At 35.7% G+C, this 19,730-nt stretch overlaps 1 protein-coding gene across 10 annotated transcripts in view; it reads right to left on the bottom strand.

Annotated features, from left to right (window-relative positions):
• Nucleotides 1-19,730, bottom strand: part of PHKB (phosphorylase kinase regulatory subunit beta) — a 276,301-nt gene that overhangs the window by 9,245 nt on the left and 247,326 nt on the right. For all 10 annotated transcript variants that reach the window (XR_005213751.1, XM_037815495.1, XM_037815494.1 and 7 more), the window contains one exon: nucleotides 3,537-3,671. Coding sequence is in view for 9 of the 10 variants with exons in the window: in XM_037815495.1 (XP_037671423.1) it covers nucleotides 3,537-3,671 (135 nt within the window). In the remaining variant the exon portion in view is untranslated. The remainder of the gene's footprint in view (nucleotides 1-3,536; nucleotides 3,672-19,730) is intronic.

Below are 19,730 nucleotides of genomic sequence, written 5' to 3'. Positions count from 1 at the left end.
TCTAATTATGAGTGACTCTGAGCATCTTTTAAATGTCTAAAGACAATTGTATGTGTTTTAAACAAATTTTTTAATCATGATTTTGTTATTCATTTTTACCTTAGGTTTTGGTTCTCTGTCCCTCAATTTTAAGAAATTTTGGATATTACTCTTTGCCTGTGGCATTTTTTGTCCCAGTTTCTCAGCTGTTTTTTTTTTTTTTTGCATTTTTTTATTGTGAACTTTAATACATATACAAAACAGTGATAACTTTCAAAGTACGATTTAACAAGTAGTTAGAGAACAAATTTCAAAGAATGTCATGGGTCACAGTTCCACAACTTCAGCTATTTCCATTATTGTAAAATATAACATACATAAAGAAATGTGTTAACTTTTGACATACAGTTCAACAAGCAGTTATTTAAGTAATTTCAAAACTGTTATGGGTTACAGTTCTGCAGTTTCAGTTCTTTCCTTATTATGAAATATAGGGTATATACCCAAAAGTGAAGACTTTCAAAGCACAATTCAACATGTAGCTATAGAGCAAATTTTAAAGAACGTTACAGGTTACAGTTCCACCACATCATTTACCTTCGTCCAGTGATTCCAACACCCCAACATTTAAAATACATATATATATATATATATATATATATATTTATATAAATTTTCAGTATACATAGACTTTTGTTAAATATTATCTTGTTTGTTGCTACCCCGTCCTCTCACTTAGTCTCTTTGTCCATCTTCAGGGGTGTCTAGGTAGTGACCACCCTAACTTGCTCATGCTGATGGGGGTGTCAACGGTACGGGGGCTGCATCTGATTGTTGTTCTTAAAGAGGTTGTTGCCTCTAGGTTTTAGGACTTGTCTGGCATAGGAACACTGTGGTGGATTTAAGTTTCTGAGAGAGAAAACTTAGTGAATGAATTATTTATAGAATCTTAGGTAAGGACCTACTTATTGGGGAATACTTTTGGTAAGGGCATGGCATACTGTGGCCATTTGGGCTGTCTAGCTGGAACCTGCATAAAAGAAACCTCCAGGATACCCTCCAGACTCTATTTGGGATCTCTCACACACTGTAACCTCAGCTTGTTACCTTTCCTTTCCCACTTTTGGTCAAGTAGGCATTTTCAATCCCTTGTTGCCAGGGCCAGGCTCATTCTTGAGAGTCATGTCCCAAGTAGCCAGGGAGACTCATTCCCCTGGGAGTCATGTCCCTTGTTGGGGGGAGGTTAATGAATTTATTTGCTGAGTTGGGCTTAGAGAAAGGCCACATCTGAGCAACAAAAGAGGTTCCCTGGAGGTGCCTCTTAGGCATAATTACAGGAAGGCTCTGCCTCCCATTTTATAGCCCAAAGTTTCACAAGAGCAAGCCTCAAGTTGAGGGCCTGATTTATTTCAGTTGCCTTTTGATGTTACTTATGTATTTTCTGCCATGCAAAAATTCTTTTCATATTTTTAAATAGTCTTAAAAATCTTTTATTTTATTGCTTCTGGGTTTTACATTATAGTTAGAAAACCTTTTTCCACACCAAGTTAAAAAGAAATTTACCCATGTTTTCTTGTAGCACATGTATGGTTTGTTTTATTTTTAGATCTCTAATCTATCTGGAGTTTATTCTTGTGTCTGGTATAAAGTATGGGTCTGATTTTATCTTTTTCCAAATGGCTATCCAGTTGTCCTAGTGGTATGTATTTTAAGTCTGTCTTTTACCAAGTGATTTGAAATGCCACCTTTATCACATACTAAGTTTCCATATGTACTTGGGTCTATAAGTACTATTTCTGGGTTTTCTATTCTGTACTACTGATCTGTTTGTTTATGCACCAGTATCATACTGTCCTAATTACAGAGGCTTTATAGTAGTTTTTAAGCCTGGTAGGGTACTGTGCCGGTTTAGATATATTATGTCTCCCAGAAAAGCCATGTTCTTTAATACAATCTTGTGGGGGCAGACTTATTAATCTTTTTGATTAGGGTATGACATTTTCATTGAATGTTTCCATGGAGATGTGATCCACTCAACTGTGTGTAGGAATTCTAATTATATTATTTCCATGGAGGTATGGCCCTGCTCATTCAGGGTGGGTCTTAATTAGATTACTGGAGTCCTTAAATTGAGCTCACACAGAGAGCAAAGAGGACAAAATGCCCCAAGAGAAGCTGAGAGAGACATTTTGGAGAGAAGCTGGGAGCCGACACTGAGGCTGACGCTTGGAGATGCTGACAGAAGTTTGTATGGAGATGCTAAGCTAAGAGATGAAGCCCAGGGTTTGCCTCAGAGAAACTATGAGAGGACCCCCAGATGCTTAGAGAGAAATGCCCTGGGAGAAAGAAGCAAGGACGCACAGGGGCTGAGAGAGGAGCGAAGAGAGAAGCCCACAGACATTTTGGGAGAAAACCATTTTGAAACACAAGCCAGGAGCAAAGGATGAGCAGATGCCAGCCATGTGCCTTCTCAGCTGTCAGAGGTGCTCTGGACACCACTGGCCATTCTTCAGTGAAGGTATCCTTGTGTTGATGCCTTAGTTTGGACACTTTATGGCTTGAGGACTGTAAATTTGTAACTTAATAAATCCCCTTTGTAAAAGCCAATCCATTTCTGGTATTTTGCATAACAGCAGCTTTAGCAAACTGGAACAGGCACACTGTTATATTTCACAATAAGGAAATAACTGAAACTGTGGTACTGTAACCCATAATATTCTTTGACATTTGCTCTCTAACTACTTGTTAAATTGCACTTGAAAAGTTATCACTTCTATGTAAATATGTTATATTCCACAATTAAAAAAAATCTGGCAGGGTAAGTCATTTTATGGTTTTCTGGGCATTCTTACACATTTGTTTCTCAATATGACATTTAGTATCAACTTGTCTCACTCCATAAAACAGGTTGTTGGAATTTTATTGGAAATGCATTAAATTGATAACTGACATCTTTATAACATTAAGTCCTATCTAAGAACAATGATTCTTTCCTTTTGTTCAACTCTCCTTTGTAGAAGACCTCTTCTCTAGGGAGAATTCCCTAGGCCCTTACATATATCACCTTGGAAAATGCCAGGCAGACACAGAGTATTTTATTATTATTTTATTTATTATTTTTTATTCTAACATTAGCACAAGTTAAGTCTATGAAAGGGTTTAGCCCTAAATAAGCTAATGGTCTATTTAGGGTAATATAATCACAGGCAACATATTTAAATAACATTACCAAATACACCTCTTTGCCAAAATGTTGGGAGAGACGGTGAGTGCTACAATGGTTTGGAAGTGGAATTGACCAAAGTGGTATGAAGTATTATATTCTGCACAGAATAATAAAAATGAAGAAACACTTAGAAACTGTAACCGAAAAAAACATAAAATTCAAACCAACATAAAATCACAACTTAAGACAGACATTTAAGAATCTCTGTTTACACTGCCCATCCAGTAGAGTGGTCTCTGATATATTATTAATTTCATACATACATAAGTCCAAAAATTATGATGTTACTTAAAATCCAGAGGTTCTAGAGGTTATAAAGGGCCTTCATTACCTTCCATTCTGTTGAGGCTGGAGAATATCCAACAAAAGTTGTTTAACTTCACTAGGTGACAGCCGATATAAGTCTACGGCTGGCTTGTCTCCACTGCGGATCTGTAGCTCGTACTCCATGGCATGGATGATCCACCTACAACAAAATCAGGGGAGTATGAATCAACAAGGCTTGAAATAAAATTACCCTGTGCTTCTCGTGGTAATGTCCTTAACGGCGCTGACCCATCCAAAGGGAATGAGGAGAACGCTATTTGAATCTCCTAAACAGCTGATATAATTACTTCCATCAAGATTATGTGATGTGATCAGACTCTTAAAAATGAAGCTTGTTCTTGCACATGTGGTTAGGCTGCAAAACATGGAAATAGGTAAGCACTTAGGTCCTTACCAAGTGAGAATCTCCCAATTCTGTATGATGTACACAAATAGCTGCCACATTATATTTCCTTAATGCTAGATATATGCAAAAAACAAGACATAATTCATTTTAAGAAACGGGCTCAGATATGCTATTATGTAAATGTTCTTTTCTCAAGAAGAACAAGCATTTTTTTGCAAATTTCCTTTACTTTGCAGTCATTTCCTATGATGAGAAGGGACAGAGGAGAAGTACCTGTCTTTGAAATTAGTTATAATTTAATTATACTGGTACATTAGAGAACATACTTTAACCAATAAATTGCAGTAGAGTCTAAACACTGAATTATTTTTATGTGTAACTTTTTTTAAATTTGAAAAGTTTTTAAAAAGTATTTTTGCAGTTTTATCTCATTTCTTTCAGTTACTGTGTTTTGAGGAAAGAATTCAGATAAACTAGTTGTGAAGTCTATAGAAAATTCTGGAAATAATACTGTGCCTTAGGGAACCAGAACTTTACACACCATTAGGAAAAGTGAGAGAATTACTTTTACACAGTTGATTAGTATGCTTTATCCTTAAATCTTTCAGCGAACACTCAATAACAGAGACTGTGCAGCTCATCATCTGGAAAGAATGTGCCTTCATTCACCCATGTTGCTTGTCTCCCAAAGCAGGGCTGTGCAGCCAGCTTGCTACAGGCAATGCATAGCTACAGCAATGAAAATTTAAAGCAGTGAGGCTATTGCACCAAGATTATCTTTCTCTTGATATGATTACTTGAATGACAACCCACAAGCTATTGCAGATGCAGAGATGAAACAGTTAGGTGGATATAACTAAACAGATTAAAGTCCTTTCTCAAGGCTGGTTTGCAAAACAACAGTGATGTATCTTCATCGGATGACTTTAATGTCTCTTGGTGCAAAAGATGGTAAGAAAAAGGTTAAGCCCTCCCTGTTGAAACAGAAGTGACATCAGCCAAGTGTATCTCCCTGCCTGCTATGCCAGGTCATAGTTCAATGTGTCCCTGCTCTGTGACTGTTCCCATCTCCAGTGCCATCTGCCAAGACAAATCCCCTCTTCTTGTGCTGACATTTATGGAAGTCTATCAGTTAACTGCAGGGTTTATGTTGCAAAACATTGCAATAGAATACGGAAGCATGAGAGATACACAAGGATGGAACATAATACATATTTTAAAAATATTGTTACTATTGATACTATAGAATACATATTTAATAATTATTCATTGATAGGAATAAAGATGATGAAGTATTTGCAAACAAAATAAATGTTTGAGAACTTCCTGATATGTGCAACAGAATGAGTATGGAATTAAGATTCACCATTTGTTTTTCTAATTAACTGAGAAGAAAAATCTGACTAAACCCATGTTATTGGCAAAGACTAAGATTTCTTTACATGCTTATCCTCATTATTCATTTCAGTCACAAACTGTCTGCTCAATGGAACTCTTCTTTAAATAAAAAAAAAAGTCCATTTTTATTTAAAGGTTAGACATAGAGTTGTATTCTATTAAATTGCTTTACATTTAGTATTTACATTTGAGGTAGCTTAGTACAATGGATGGAACACTGAGTTCTAAATCCAAAGACCTGATTTTTGGTGCTTCAACAAGTCAATGGCATGGAAAGAAAAGCAGGGGTGGGAAGTATTGTTTTAGACTAAAAGTGACTTAAGAGACACAATAACCAATGCCATGTGTGGGCCTTTCTTCGGATCTTGATTCAAACAGACCAACTGTAAAAATTCATTTTGGGGACAATAAGAGGAATTTAAACAAGAATTGGGTAATAATTAAGGAATCATTGCTAATTTTATCAGAGTGATAATGGTATTGTGATTAAGAAAAAGTTCTTTTTAAGAGATGTATACTAACTAAAATATTGAAGGAGAAAAGAAAACGTTGAGGGGTAAAAGCCACAGTGTCTGGAATTTGCTTTGCAATATACTACAGGAAAAAAAAAGCAAAAAATGTAAGTAACTAAAAATTGGTAATACCCACTTAAATAATGAGTGAGAATTTACCAATTATTCTCTCAAATTATTACACCTTCAAAATTTTTTTAATGAAAAGTAAAAACAAAAAGACGGACTTGCGTATCAATCCTGCACTTATTAACTATATCCAATTGGGCAAGTTATTTTTAAATGGGAATATTACTATTACCTCTTCAGCTTACTTTATGGAATTATTTTGAAGAACAAATAAGAACAAATAAGATAATGTATGGAAAAAGGGTTTCAAATTATAGACACATAACAGCATTACCAAACTCATGTTACTTTACACCTCAGACTCAGGTTGGAGGTAATTCAAGTCTTGGAGTTATTTAAGTCAGTATCACATATCCATTTAGCTTCAGGAGGCATCCTTTTTTAAAATAAGTAAAATTTTGATGTTTAAAAGTCTTACTTTCTAAATTTCTCCAATATCTCAAGTTACTAAAACTAAACATAGTCCATCATATTTGTTTTTGAAACTCCTCAGTACCATACAAAGTCCTCCAGTAACCTACAAAAAGAAGCACCATGCAAAAAGACCTAAAACGCTTCCCTTCAGGTTTCTTTCTGTTCTCAAAAATCTCAGTTTTGTGAGCAAATTATAGAAAATACTGTGCTCAACAGCAACCAAAGAAAAAAGGTGGCTATTTTTCATTCATTCAAGCACAAACAAATATAACTTATTTGTCAGATTATGAAAATTCATTTATTTGTTAAAAAATATTGGCCAAACTAATCTTTTTAGCCAAGAATTCTTCAAAAGACTCTAAAATAAAAACAGTAAAAAAGCCTTAGACATAAACTACTAAACTGGTTTCAAAGACTTGGAAAAAATAAATTACCAAGTGAGTAACAAAGTTAAAAAACTCAAAGATATTTTATGTATTTTAGGACTACTAATAAAAAAGGAGAGTAATACCTTTGCGTGGTATATTACTGCATGACTTCTTATCCTCATCCCCACTGACAAAGTCACAAAACCTGATTTGACAATTCTAGCTTTTAAGCATTTAATACAAAAGGAGGAAGAAAGAAAGAAAAGCAAACATAAAGGCCAAAAGTCTGAAAGCTAACCTTGGGCCAGGTCCTTATAAATTCAGTCTGTCTAAAAAACCAGAGACATGCTCTAACTTGTCAATAAGCAAACAAGAAAGTGGAAGACACATATGACTGACCATATCAATCTTCATAGTAAGGAGATTTGACTGGAGGACAATGAATTCCTCAGCATTGCTGGACAAGAGTAAAGGGATAGATGAGCATTCTTGCACAATCTTGGAAATAAACTTATCCGTCTTTTTAAAAAACTCTCTTGGTTTGAGGCTAGTAAAGACATTGTGTGTGTATTGGCAATTTTCTTTCCAATATGCCCAATCAAGGAATATGTAATAAAGCACATGGAAATCTGACATCATTGGTAAAACAGAATGGATGACATTTTCTGAAAAATGCCATAAAGAAAAACACTGATCCATGGCAAAAAAACAATTTTTTAATAATTACCTTGAGAAAATTTCAACATAATAAGGATCTGCTAAGTTTGCTATGAAACCATTGAGTAAGTAACTATCCATGCAAGCATTTTACTAAGTCATATAATAGGAGATGGAAAAGTTGCAAGAAAGTACTTTTCACCTTGATTCATACTGATATGGAGAAGAGTGACATTTTGATAAGGCAACTGGGCTTCCTGTGTGGTAACTGAAGGAAAATGACTCACACATCTTACCCTCTGATCCAATCAGAACAGGTTAGATGTAGAGGAGCCCCATCATCTTACTTCCTTACCTCATAGCAAATGTCAAAAGCAAAGACTTTGAATATCAGAATTAGCTAATGAGCTCAATGCTGCAATTGCCTCCTCTTTCCTTTACTGCACAGCAATGTTAGTTAGGCTGGTACCCATGATACCGATGACGTTTGCTAAGCACTGGATGTGTGATCCACAGATGCAGTTACAGACATCAGAGGACAAGACAAGTCTGAATCATAATTGCTTAGAGGATGTCCTGGAAGCATGAAAAGCAGAGATGAAAAGGGACTGATAGCGTATATCCTCAGGGGTTAGATCTCACTAAAGCCTGACAGACAGACCTATAGCAGAAAGCAGCTGATTGGAGGTCTTTACAGTAATGGGTCTGTCAGAAACTTGATCTATTTCAACATGAAAGCTGGAGCCTAAATCAATAATAAGACAGCAAATCAAATCATTATCAGACTAGAATATCACTCCTGTAAGCAGGTTATCTTGTTCACCTGGAGTGCCTGAGAGCAGTAAAGCTGAAGAAATTGCAATGGCAGGATATACCTTGAAAAAAAAGGGAATGGAAACACAGTGGCATTGGTTTAAAGGTAACTGATACAGTGGGTGATATAAACAGGCAGGAACTGGATGAATCAACTATTTTGAAACTCTGGAGTGTAGCAGAACATTGTACAGCATCCAAGGATAGCCGGGATGAAGAGGCTGATAAATTGTGGTAAAAACCAGTGAAGTGCACTCCTTGTGCAGCTGTTACTGCTGCCAAATCTCTAAGCTCCAGCATGAGGTACTTGACCCTGGACCCTGGTGTAGCTTGCTGGTGCCAGGGCGGGATATAAAGACCTAGTTCCCCAAGATCTGGGGGTGTGCAGTCCAATAGCTGATCACTGCTTTTGACCAGCTACTTCAGAACTCAGGGATGGTTGGCTCTGAGGGTGGCCATCATGCCAACATGCCCTGGGCAAGAGCAGCAGAGGAGCCTTAAAGACATTCCTCGAAACCAAGGAAAACAGTTAAAGGGCTGATTTACTGGACAAAGACCAAATCAAGAAAACAGCTTCAAAGAGCCATAGGAGAAGAGAAGTGACTGGCACCGTGCTGGTCTTCTCCCAAAGGCCCCCCCCCTCCCGGCCAGTATGGAGTTCGCCAGCTCTTCTTTGTGCCTCCCCAGCCTCCGCCCAGCTGGGAAAGACTTACCTAGGAAACTACTCCTCAGCTTCTTCCCCCACAACCCAAATATGCCCTCCAGGCAAAAGAGGTGACTTGGGGCAAAGGCTTACCTGCTTTAAGTCCTGCAGTAGAGTAACCTGGAGAGGGAGTTCTGTTCTGGGGGGGTAGAAGGAGTATTCAAATTCCTGTAAACAAGGAATTTCTAAAGCAACTAACAATCACAAGCCCAGGAAAAAATTCAGGCACAGAAAGGACAGGGAGGACCCTATACTTTGCATTCACTTTAGGTAGACCTTCTTGAGATGACAGCTGAAAGCTGAAGGAGATCACCAGCCAATACAAAACAATTTGCAGAGATTGCAAATAGGTTTTTTTTTGCACTGGTTTGTTTGGTTTTGTTAGCTCCTGGCACTCAAGCAAATGTCTGTCATATCACTAGCAGGATACAAAATCAAGAAACGGCTCAGGAATTGAGGGAGTTTTTTAGACTTCAGGGACACTAGACTGGCTCAGGGATGCATGAGGAAATAAAGACCTCAGTTAAAGGTTAACCATATGGATAATTATAATGGCTAGCACTATCATATTGTATTTTTTTTTTTTTTGTATGTAACTCTACTTCTAACTTCTTACAGATGCTAAAATGCAAATGCATAAAAGTAATGATTCTGGACATACAACGTACAAAGATATAATTTGTAACAAGTACCAAAAAAAGGTGGGGGCATGGAGGAGTATAGGAACAGTTTATGTGCATACTATTGAAGTTAAGTTGGATTAAAAAAAAAAAGGATGCTGTATATTTAGGATGGTAAATTTTAACTCCTTGGTTACCACAAAGAAAATATATAAAAAATATATCCAGAAAGAGAGAAGGGACTCAATATGGTACAACACAAAAAAATCAAGAAAGTAGGCATTAATAGAAGAATTAAGGATAAAAAAGAGAATAAGACTTGCAAAAACTAAGTGGCAAAATGGCAGAAGAAAGTCCTACATTATCTGTAGTGACATCAACTGTAAATGGATTGAATTTTCCCATCAAAAAGCAGAGATAGGCAGAATGGACAAAACAGCCTGACTCAACTATAGGGTGTTTACAAGAGACTCACTTCAAATTCAAAGCCATAAGAAAGTTCAAAGTGAAAGGATGGAAAAAAAATATACCACAAAAGTAGTAACCAAAAGAGAACTGGGTAGTTACACTAACACCAGATAAAATAAACTTTAAGTCAAAAATTGCTGAGGGACAAAGAAACCAATAACAAAGATGGAAATGGAAAATTCACAAATATGTGGAAAGTAAACAACGCACTCTTAACTAATAGGCCAAAGAAGAAGTCACTATAGAATTCAGGAAATATCTTGAGGTAAATGAAAATGAAAATATAACATACAAAACTGGGTGGTTCAACATAAGAAAATCATGTTGATCTTTTATCCTGCCACTTTGCTGAATTCATTTATTAGCTCTAGGAGCTTTGTTGTGGATTTTTCAGGATTTTCTGTATTTATGATCATATCATCTGCAAACAGGGGAAGTTCTACTTCTTCCTTCCAATTTGGATGCCTTTCATTTCTTTTTTCTTGCCTAATTCCTCTGTCAAGAACTTCCCATATTAACAGAACAAAGGAAAAAAGCCACATGATCATCTTCATTGATCCAGAAAAGGCATTTGATAAAATCTTACACTCCTTTTTGATAAAAACACTTACAAGGAAAATTCCTCAGCATGATAAAGGGCACGCACACACACACACACACACACACACACAAAACCCACAGCTAACATCATACTTAACAGTGAAAGACTGAAACTTTCCCTTAAGATAAAGAATAATACAAGGATGCTGTCACTACTGCTACTCAAAATTTTATGGGATGTTCTTGACAGAGGAATTAGGCAAGAAAAAAAGAAATGAAAGGCATCCAAATTGGAAGGAAGAAGTAGAACTTCCCCTGTTTGCAGATGATATGATCATAAATACAGAAAATCCTGAAAAATCCACAACAAAGCTCCTGGAGCTAATAAATGAATTCAGCAAAGTGGCAGGATAAAAGATCAACATGCAAAAATCTATAGTGTTTCTATACACTAGTAATGAACTGAAGAAGAAATCAAGAAAAAAATTCCATTTATAGTAACAACTAAACGAATCAAATATCTAGGAATAAATCAAACCAAGGATATAAAGGACTTGTAAACAGAAAACTTCAAAACATTGCTAAAAGAAATCAAAGAATATCTAAATAAATGGAAGGACATTCTGCGTCCAGGAATTGGAAGACGAAGTATTGTTAAGATGTCAATTCTACCCAAAGTGATTTAAGATTCAATGCAATCAAGACTAAAAATTCCAATAGCCTTCTCTGGAGAAATGGAAAAGCCAACCACCAAATTTATATGGAAGGTTTAGGGGTGTCAAACAACCAAAGCTATCTTGAAAGAGAAGAATGAAATTGAACAACTCACACTTCCTGATCTTAAAACTTATTACAAGTCCACAGTAATAAAAACAGCATTGTTATTAGCAGAAGGACACACATATAGACTAATGTAATCGAACTGAGAGTTCAGAAATCAGCCCTCACATAATGGTCAAATGATTTTTAACAATGGTGCAAGTCTATGCTATTGGGAAAGAACAATTTCTTTGGGAAATGGTGGTGGAAAAATTGGTTCTCCATTTGCAAAAGAATACAGGTGGACCCTATCTCAGACCACATACAAAAATCAAGTCAAAATGGATAAAAAAATCTAAACATAAGAACCAGAACTATAAAACTCCAAGAAGAAAACAACGGGAAGTCTCTTTTCAGGACCTTGTTATAGGCAATGGTTTCTTAGACTTTACACCCAAAGCACAAGCACCAAAAGAAAAAATAGATAAATGTGAACTCACCAAAATTACAAAAAAAACTTTTGTGCACCAAAGGACTTCATTAAAGTAAAACTGACAACCTAACCAATGGAGAAGATACTTGGAAACCACATTATCTGATAAAGGTTTAATGTCCAGAATATGTAAAGAAATTCTACAATTCAACAGTAAAAAGACAAACAACCCAATTTTAAAAATGGGCAAAACTTGAACAGATAGTTCTCCAAAGAAGATACAAATGGCCAAAAAGCACAAGAAAAGATGCTCAACCATTAGCCATTAGGGTAATGCAAATCAAAACCACAATGAGATACCATTTGACATCTACATGAACAGCTACTATTTAAAAAAAGGAAAATTACAAGTATTGGAGAAATAGGAATATTTACTCATTTTTGGTGGAAATGTTAAATGGTACGGCTGCTGTAGAAGAGTTTGGTGGTTCCTCAGAAAGTTAAATACAGAATTACCATATGAAGAACCCTTGAAATCTCACTTACTGGGTATATACCCAAAAGTATTGAAAGCAGGGACTCAGACAGATATGTGTACGCCAAAGGTCACAGTGGTAACATTCACAACTGCCAAAAGATGGAAGCAATCCAAGTGTCCTTCAACCAATGAATGGATAAATAAAATGTGGTATATATATATATATACCATCATAATTCACGTGTAAAATGAAATGAAGTTCTGACAGACGTGACAACCTTAAAGACATAATGTTGAATGAAATAAGCCAGACACAAAAGGACAAATATTGTAAGATGTCACTGATATGAAATAATTAGAATAAGCAAATTCATGGACTCACAAACTAGAATATAGGTTATCAGGTGCTGGGGTGGGGGTAGGGAATAATAAAGATTAATGCTTAAATTGTGCCAAGTTTTATTTGGGATGATGGAAAAGTTTTGGTAATGGATGGTGGTGATGGTAGCACACAATAGGGAACATAACAAAATGACACTATCATATATTTGAATGTGGTTAAAAGTGGAAATTTTAGGTTGTATATGCTACTAGAATACAAACACAGTGAACCCTAGAGTATAGCATGGATTAAAGTTAATAGTACAATTATAAAAATGTCCTTTCATCAGTTGTAGCAAATTTACCAAACTAATGCAAGGTGTTAGTAATAGGGTAATGTATGGGAATGCTATATTTTATGTATGATTTTCCTTAAACTGAAGCTTCTGTAATAAAAAAAAAAGGGGAAAAATAAAAGGAAACATAATACAGGGGATCTCTGGGTAAGATATACTGTGACTAAAGCAAATGTTCTTATGCCCATTCAGCCTAGTGAACATTGGCATTTCGGGAAGAATATGGTGACAAATCTGATCACACAATCAATCTTTTTAATTACAATCAATATTTTAAAGTATGAAAAAAGAGTAAAAAGCCAGATAAGAATAAGTCTGATACAGTATATTGCCCTATCAGGAAGTGAAAAAAAAATTTATTCTTAAATCTTTCCCTCCCCCTTTCTTCAAAAATGCTACAATCACTACAGTAAACAAAGGGGTGATTTAGAGGCAGCAGCAAGTTCAACTATTTTTAAGAATTTTGACATTTAAAGACTCTTGAAATGAGTAATTTGTTTACTGATTTTAAGCAAACTAAAAACTTTCCAGGGACTAAGTTAAGTTTGGTAAAGAAAAATACTGAATATGTATTGCTGGTGGCAGTAAACTATCATGAAAGGGGGTCAAATTTATTAAGGATGAAGTTCAATAAGAACATATGAAAAAGACTCACAAATATCTTTTCCTTATCAGAGGGGCATTATCACAAGTCCCACAAACAGGATAAACACAATTCTCCGAAGCTGTCCGTAGATATCACTAGCGTAAAAACAGTCCCCAAATTCCTGCTAATGTGGTGGAAAAGCATTGTGGGTACAGGTATAAGGGGACTTTAGAGTGTATACCAAATGTTTCATGAGTCTGCATGAGGAGACGGCAGGATTAGACCAAGTCAGATGACAGTGAAGAATCGGAAGGGATTCTGGTTAGAGTTTCTGTATGAAATGCTTGGCAATCATTCCCCTGGGCCCTGACAGAGAATCAACCATGGCTGAAAGGGATTCCTACAAAGTAAATATCTCCTGTGGGAACACAGGGCCTTTGAAACCTAGAGCCAGAAGACAGAACATGCATGTTGGAGGAAGGGAGAGCTTCCTCCTATGGATTCTTGGTATGTGTGGTGTGTCAAAAGGAAAAATCCCCATATATACCTGTTCAAATATGCAAGACAGAGGACCATAAAATGTCAAATATAACAGCAATGATGCTAAAGCTTTACCCTTTTTAAAACATCTTGACATTCCTTACCTAGAATCACTCAAATACAATGAGGAAACCAAAGCAGTGACATTATCCTACTTTATAGACAAGGGAGCTCAAAAAGGAAGTGGGGAAGCATTAACTCTGGCGTCATTCACCTAGTTTAATCCCGGTTCTTGGCCTTATGACTTAACTTCAGTGAATTTCAAATAGCTTGCTTGTACACTGAGGATAGTAACGCTGATCCGATAGGTCTTTTTTTGAGGGTTACATGATATAACCCAGGGGTCAAACATCCAGGAAACAGAACGTTAGTAATACTCTTAATACCCTTTCTCTGAGTATTAAGAAGGTTAAGATATGTATCCAAGAATGTCTCATAAGTTAGTGGCAGAACTGAGTCTTTCCACTTGTGACACTCACATTGGTACATGGGGAGCTGTATTAGGTGTCAGGGGTGGTTTTACCTTAGGGGAGTTTGAAGATTTTCCTCAGAGTAGTCACACAGCAACTGACTATCCTTTGTCCTTTTCCATTACCTTTTCTTTTGCTGGGCCCATGGGGTCAGTCCACGTTCACTTACAACTTTTTGGATTGATTGTTAACACAGGCATCTACTCTGGACCTACAAAAGCAGCTCAATTCCCAGGCAAGTGCTATTTCCACTGCAAATACTGACTTTGAAAATACGGCAAAATAAATAATTTTGAACTGTTCTTATACATTGCTTTCTAAGCCAATTCTGATTCAACAATAATCAGGAAGATCTACATATTAGAAAAGCTTTTCTGTGGTTAATGTGTGATGAAACTCTCCATTTGCCAGAGGTATTCTACAACATTACAAGGAAATAAAAAGCTTGCTCCATAACCTAATAATTGTTCAATGCTAAATAGTACTGGTCCTAGATAGCAAAGCTGACAGACAAAAGACAAAAAACACCTGGAGTCCTGGGAAATAACCGCTGCTACACGAATATATGAATACAAAGTGGATCAGAAGTCAAAATCATAAAGAACATAAAGGTTATAAGTTTTTAGAAATCAATATTTCTAAACAGTTTACCTGAGAAAATGGTAACTGTATATATAAGCATATATAAATAAAAACATGCAAAAGTACTTAAGACTGAAGAACAAGGAGGGTGGAGTCAGGCTGAGTGAGCTTTTGCATGCAATGACCATGTTATTCATACTTGTGCCCCCTCAGATCCTTACCAGGAACACTGCTTAGAGAGGTTCCATTACAAGGCAAGCTGTACCATGCTCTGAACATGACTGCCTGTATCATTCCATTAATAAATGAATGGGGAGAAGTGCTGCATCCTAGTATCCTCTAAGTGTGTGACTGGACTTTCATATAAGCAAAGCTTTATTTCACTTGGTCATACTCTACAGGGCTTTACTTGAATCTTTTTACACTTAATTCCAATATCATGTAAATGGCACAAAGCAAGTGCACTTATCAAAATTAAGTCCTTTATTTCTCTCTAATAAGTACAGAGGCATGCTATCTTTATTTTCCTAACTTCTCCATCACCAGCTCAAGGCTAACCACCTGACTCAGCTTATATACTAGATATTAAACAATCAAATATTTATTTAGCATCTCCTATGAGTTAGACTCTGATATAGACAGAAATTAACATGAGATCTAGTCTCCATCATTAGCAGAAGTAAATTTCTTATATAATTACTGAGATCCACATAAGAGGGAAATGTACATAATGAGTTGGGCACAGACACTGTTAATATTCACAATGGGAATATGATGCTAAAATTAATTCCAGGCTGAGTTTCAGGACAGCAAAGAATTAAGGATTCATGGCAAATTTCTTCATGAGGTAGTTTTCTGGTACTGTCAAATACTCTCAACATGCTGTCATCTTGACATTTTTATTTGGTGATACAGTTTAAGGAAAAAAGTATGTTATTTCTCATGGGAGGCACTGAACATATAGAGCAGCAGATGTAAAAAAGGAAGGAAATTATTTTTAGAATAAACTAAGCACACATCATTCTCATGAAAAACTTCAGGTCAGATTTGAATTCAAGAAAGGAGATTACCTTGGATTTTTAAGAGGACATAAATTAGTCTAAAATATTGAATAAGCAGTAAAGGAAAAACTATTAGAGAAATGAAAAACACAGCACTGTAAAATCTTTTGTGAATTGTTCACCTTTACTAGAGTAGTAGAGTAGTAGGTCTTGTTTAAATCTCTGCAAGGATGACTATCACTTACAGAGACTTTGTGGACTAGAACATTCATTACAAAGAATGAACGAATGAATGTTTCAAATGTGCTTTGGAAAACTTGTAATGTGGACTTCTCAGTCTATCTCACAGAGATGCCCAAGTTTGTGATAACACAGTATGTTCAATACTCTGTATGTGGATGCAGAATCAAATTTATTTTCATTTAAAGATGACTCACATAAAAGACCTATTTCTGTATCCTCACATGTAGTCAAGAGGTTGGAGCTGAAAATATTGCAGTAAACAGAGATACAACAAATGAGGATATGATTCAAAGTTCTTATAAATGATTCAGAATACCTCTAAGTCTTTGAAAGGAGAAATTTTAAGGGATAAAAATGAAGGTGAAGTTTTATGCAGGTATAGTAATTTACTTCTCCATCGAAAGAAAGAAGAAATAAAGAATGGGAAATTGACCTGAAATAGCCTATAATTTAAATTAGAAAAATCATTAAAAAAAAATAAGCTCAACTAAAGACTTTAAAACACTACTGAAAAATATAACTTAGAAAATAAAAAGCTCCTAGAGACAATAGGTGACACCAATTTGAGGCATACTCTTTTGTTATTTTTCCACACTTACTATAACATATGTACAGTTATTACTGCTTTTCTTTTACAAAAAATGGAATATATTTGCAATTTCCTTTTTTCACTAAATTTATATGTAGACATTTAAAAATGTCAGCATAGAACTTAATCTTGTTTCTTGTAATGGCTGCACAGTATTTTACTGTATAGCTACAACATAATTTATTTAAACTATTTCCTACTGATGGGCATCTGGGTTGTTTCCAATGTTTCACTACTTCAAACAATGCATTGAAGATGGCTGTGATATATATACTTGTCTGAGGATTACTGCAGAATAAATTCCTAGAATAAGGATTATTTAACCAAAAGGCATGCAAAGTTTAGATTATAGCAGATATTGCCAATTACTGCCAAATTATAACAGATATAAATTACAGCAAATTATAATTTCACTATTGTCAAATAACAATCAGGAAAATAAAATAAATCATGTATCATTTTTCTGAAGTAAAAAATGGGTAAACATAATTTTTCAGAATGTAGTTCATATTCATGTAAAAAAATGAAAGTTAAGGAACAAATGGAGAATAAATCCACCAATAAACAGGAAAGGAAGAAAGTAAAAACAAAAAGGCATGGTAAATAGAAAATAATGAAATGGTAGGAATAAGCAAAAATATAAAAGAAATGGCACAGATATGAAATAAATATTTCTATTAAAAGACAGAATCTCAGATTGGATTAAATATAAACAGAGAATAATGCTGAATGGAAAAGATATATCAATATAAAATGATAAAGGAATACTGAATGTAAAGGGAATGAAGACAGTATTCCAAGCTAATAATGACAAAAAAAATCAGGCATGGCAAAAACATTAGACAAAGTGTATTAGTCAGGGTTCTATAGAGAAACAGAATCAACAGGAGATATTCATAAATATGAGATTTTATAAAAGTGTCTCATGCAACTGTAGGGATGTCCGAGTCCAAATTCTGCAGGGCAGGCCATGAGCTGGCAACTCCAGTGAAGGGCCTCGTGAACTCCCCAGGAGAGGCTTGCTGGCTGAAGAAGTGAAAGCTCTCTCTTATCCCTTAAAAGTTTTCAACTGATTGGATTAAATCTAACTGATTGGATTCTCTCATTGTGGAAGACATTCCCTTAGTTGATTGTAGATGTAATCAACCACAAATGCAATCAACTGACTGATGATTTAATAAACCAGCCTTCTGGTTTATTTTAATAAACCAGCCATGAAATGTCCTTGCAGTAATGGTTAGGCCAGTGCTTGCTTGACCTGACAACTGGGCACCATCACCTGGCCAAGTTGACACATGAACTTAATCATCATACAAAGGATAATTCATTTTTTAAAATGCATAATAATGGTATTATGGTTATATTTTTGAAAAGTCCTTATCTCTTACTGATACACACTGAAGTATTTACAGATTAGATAATACGATGGATTGGCCTTTGGAGTGGGTAGTAAGAGGAAGCATGAGTGAAACAAGATTGGTTAGATAACCATATTATTGAAGCTGGGTGATAGTATGGGCACACAGGACTTTATCATACTATTCTTTATACTTTTGTGAATAATTGAAATTTTAAAAATAGTTAAAAAATTCAAGGTGCAAAGCAATATATGATACAAAGAAATACTGGTAAAAGCTATGAAGTAACATGGACAAAGTTTTAAAATCTATAAAGCAAAACTGATATAAACATAAGGAGAAACCAGACAAATTCACAACTACAATCAGAAACTTTTAAGTCATTTATCAACAGTCAAGGGATCAAGTAGAAGGGAAATAGTAAAGCTATTGAAGACCTAATTATACAATTAGTAAGCTATACATATACTCATTCACACTCACACACATACACTTTCGTACCCAACAGAGAATATGTATTTGCTACAACTACTTGAGGAACAGCCCCCGAATCTGCCATGTGTTAGGTCACTCTGTTTGCTCAGGTACTGTCTGCCTCCTTTGCAATCAGAAGATACTCACATGCTACTTGTGTAATCCATATACATACATAAAGAAAAGAATGAGACTGTTTCAGTTTCCTGGCTGCTAAAACAAATACCAGAGAATAGGTTGGTTTAACATCAGGGATTTACTGATTCACAGTTTCAGAGGCTAGAAGGCTTGCTTCTTCCCAGGGTCCTTTATCTTCTGGCTGGCCAGCAATCTATGGGCTTCTTTAGCTTTTCCATTACATAGCAATGCACATGGCAGTATCTTCTCTTTTCTCTTCCAGCTTCCATCTGCCTCCACCTCCTCAACTTTCCCACCCAAGCTTCTCTCTCTGTGGCCTTCTCTACAAGGCCCCCAGTAATAGGATTATGACCCATACTGATTCAGTTGGGTCACAACTTAACTGAAGTAACCTCATCAAAGGTCCTATTAACAATGGTTCCCACCCACAGGAATGGATTAAGATTATGTTTTTTGGGGGGTATGTAACTCTAAGCCACCATACATGTTTAAACTTTATTAGGTTGTAGTAGGCATTTTAAATATACATTCCCATTTCATTCTCACATAAAATAATGAGGCTGGTATTAAAATGAGGTTAGAGAGGTTCAGTAACTTACCAAAGGTTACCCAGATGGCAAATGGTAGTCAGTTCTGTTGGATACCAGAACCTGGTCAACTTTCCCTGTACCATGCTGTCTCACAAAATTCTTGAACACAGATTTTAGTAGAAAATGGATACAGAATATTCTTAAAAGGACCAAATTCTTATTGGGTCTGTCCTCCAGACACCTCATTTTTATTGAGTCATTCTCCTAAGGTTTATCTAATTTTACCCAAAGGAATTTTTTCAAGTATTAGTGTTTTACATGATGCAGCTGTTTAAATCCCTGGAGTTTGATTTTAACAGAGAACAGTTATTT

Source organism: Choloepus didactylus, chromosome 22 (assembly GCF_015220235.1).
Source record: "Choloepus didactylus isolate mChoDid1 chromosome 22, mChoDid1.pri, whole genome shotgun sequence".
Classification (NCBI taxonomy): domain Eukaryota; kingdom Metazoa; phylum Chordata; class Mammalia; order Pilosa; family Megalonychidae; genus Choloepus; species Choloepus didactylus.
Note: the sequence above shows the minus strand (reverse complement) of the source record. Positions and strands in the feature narration are given on the sequence as shown.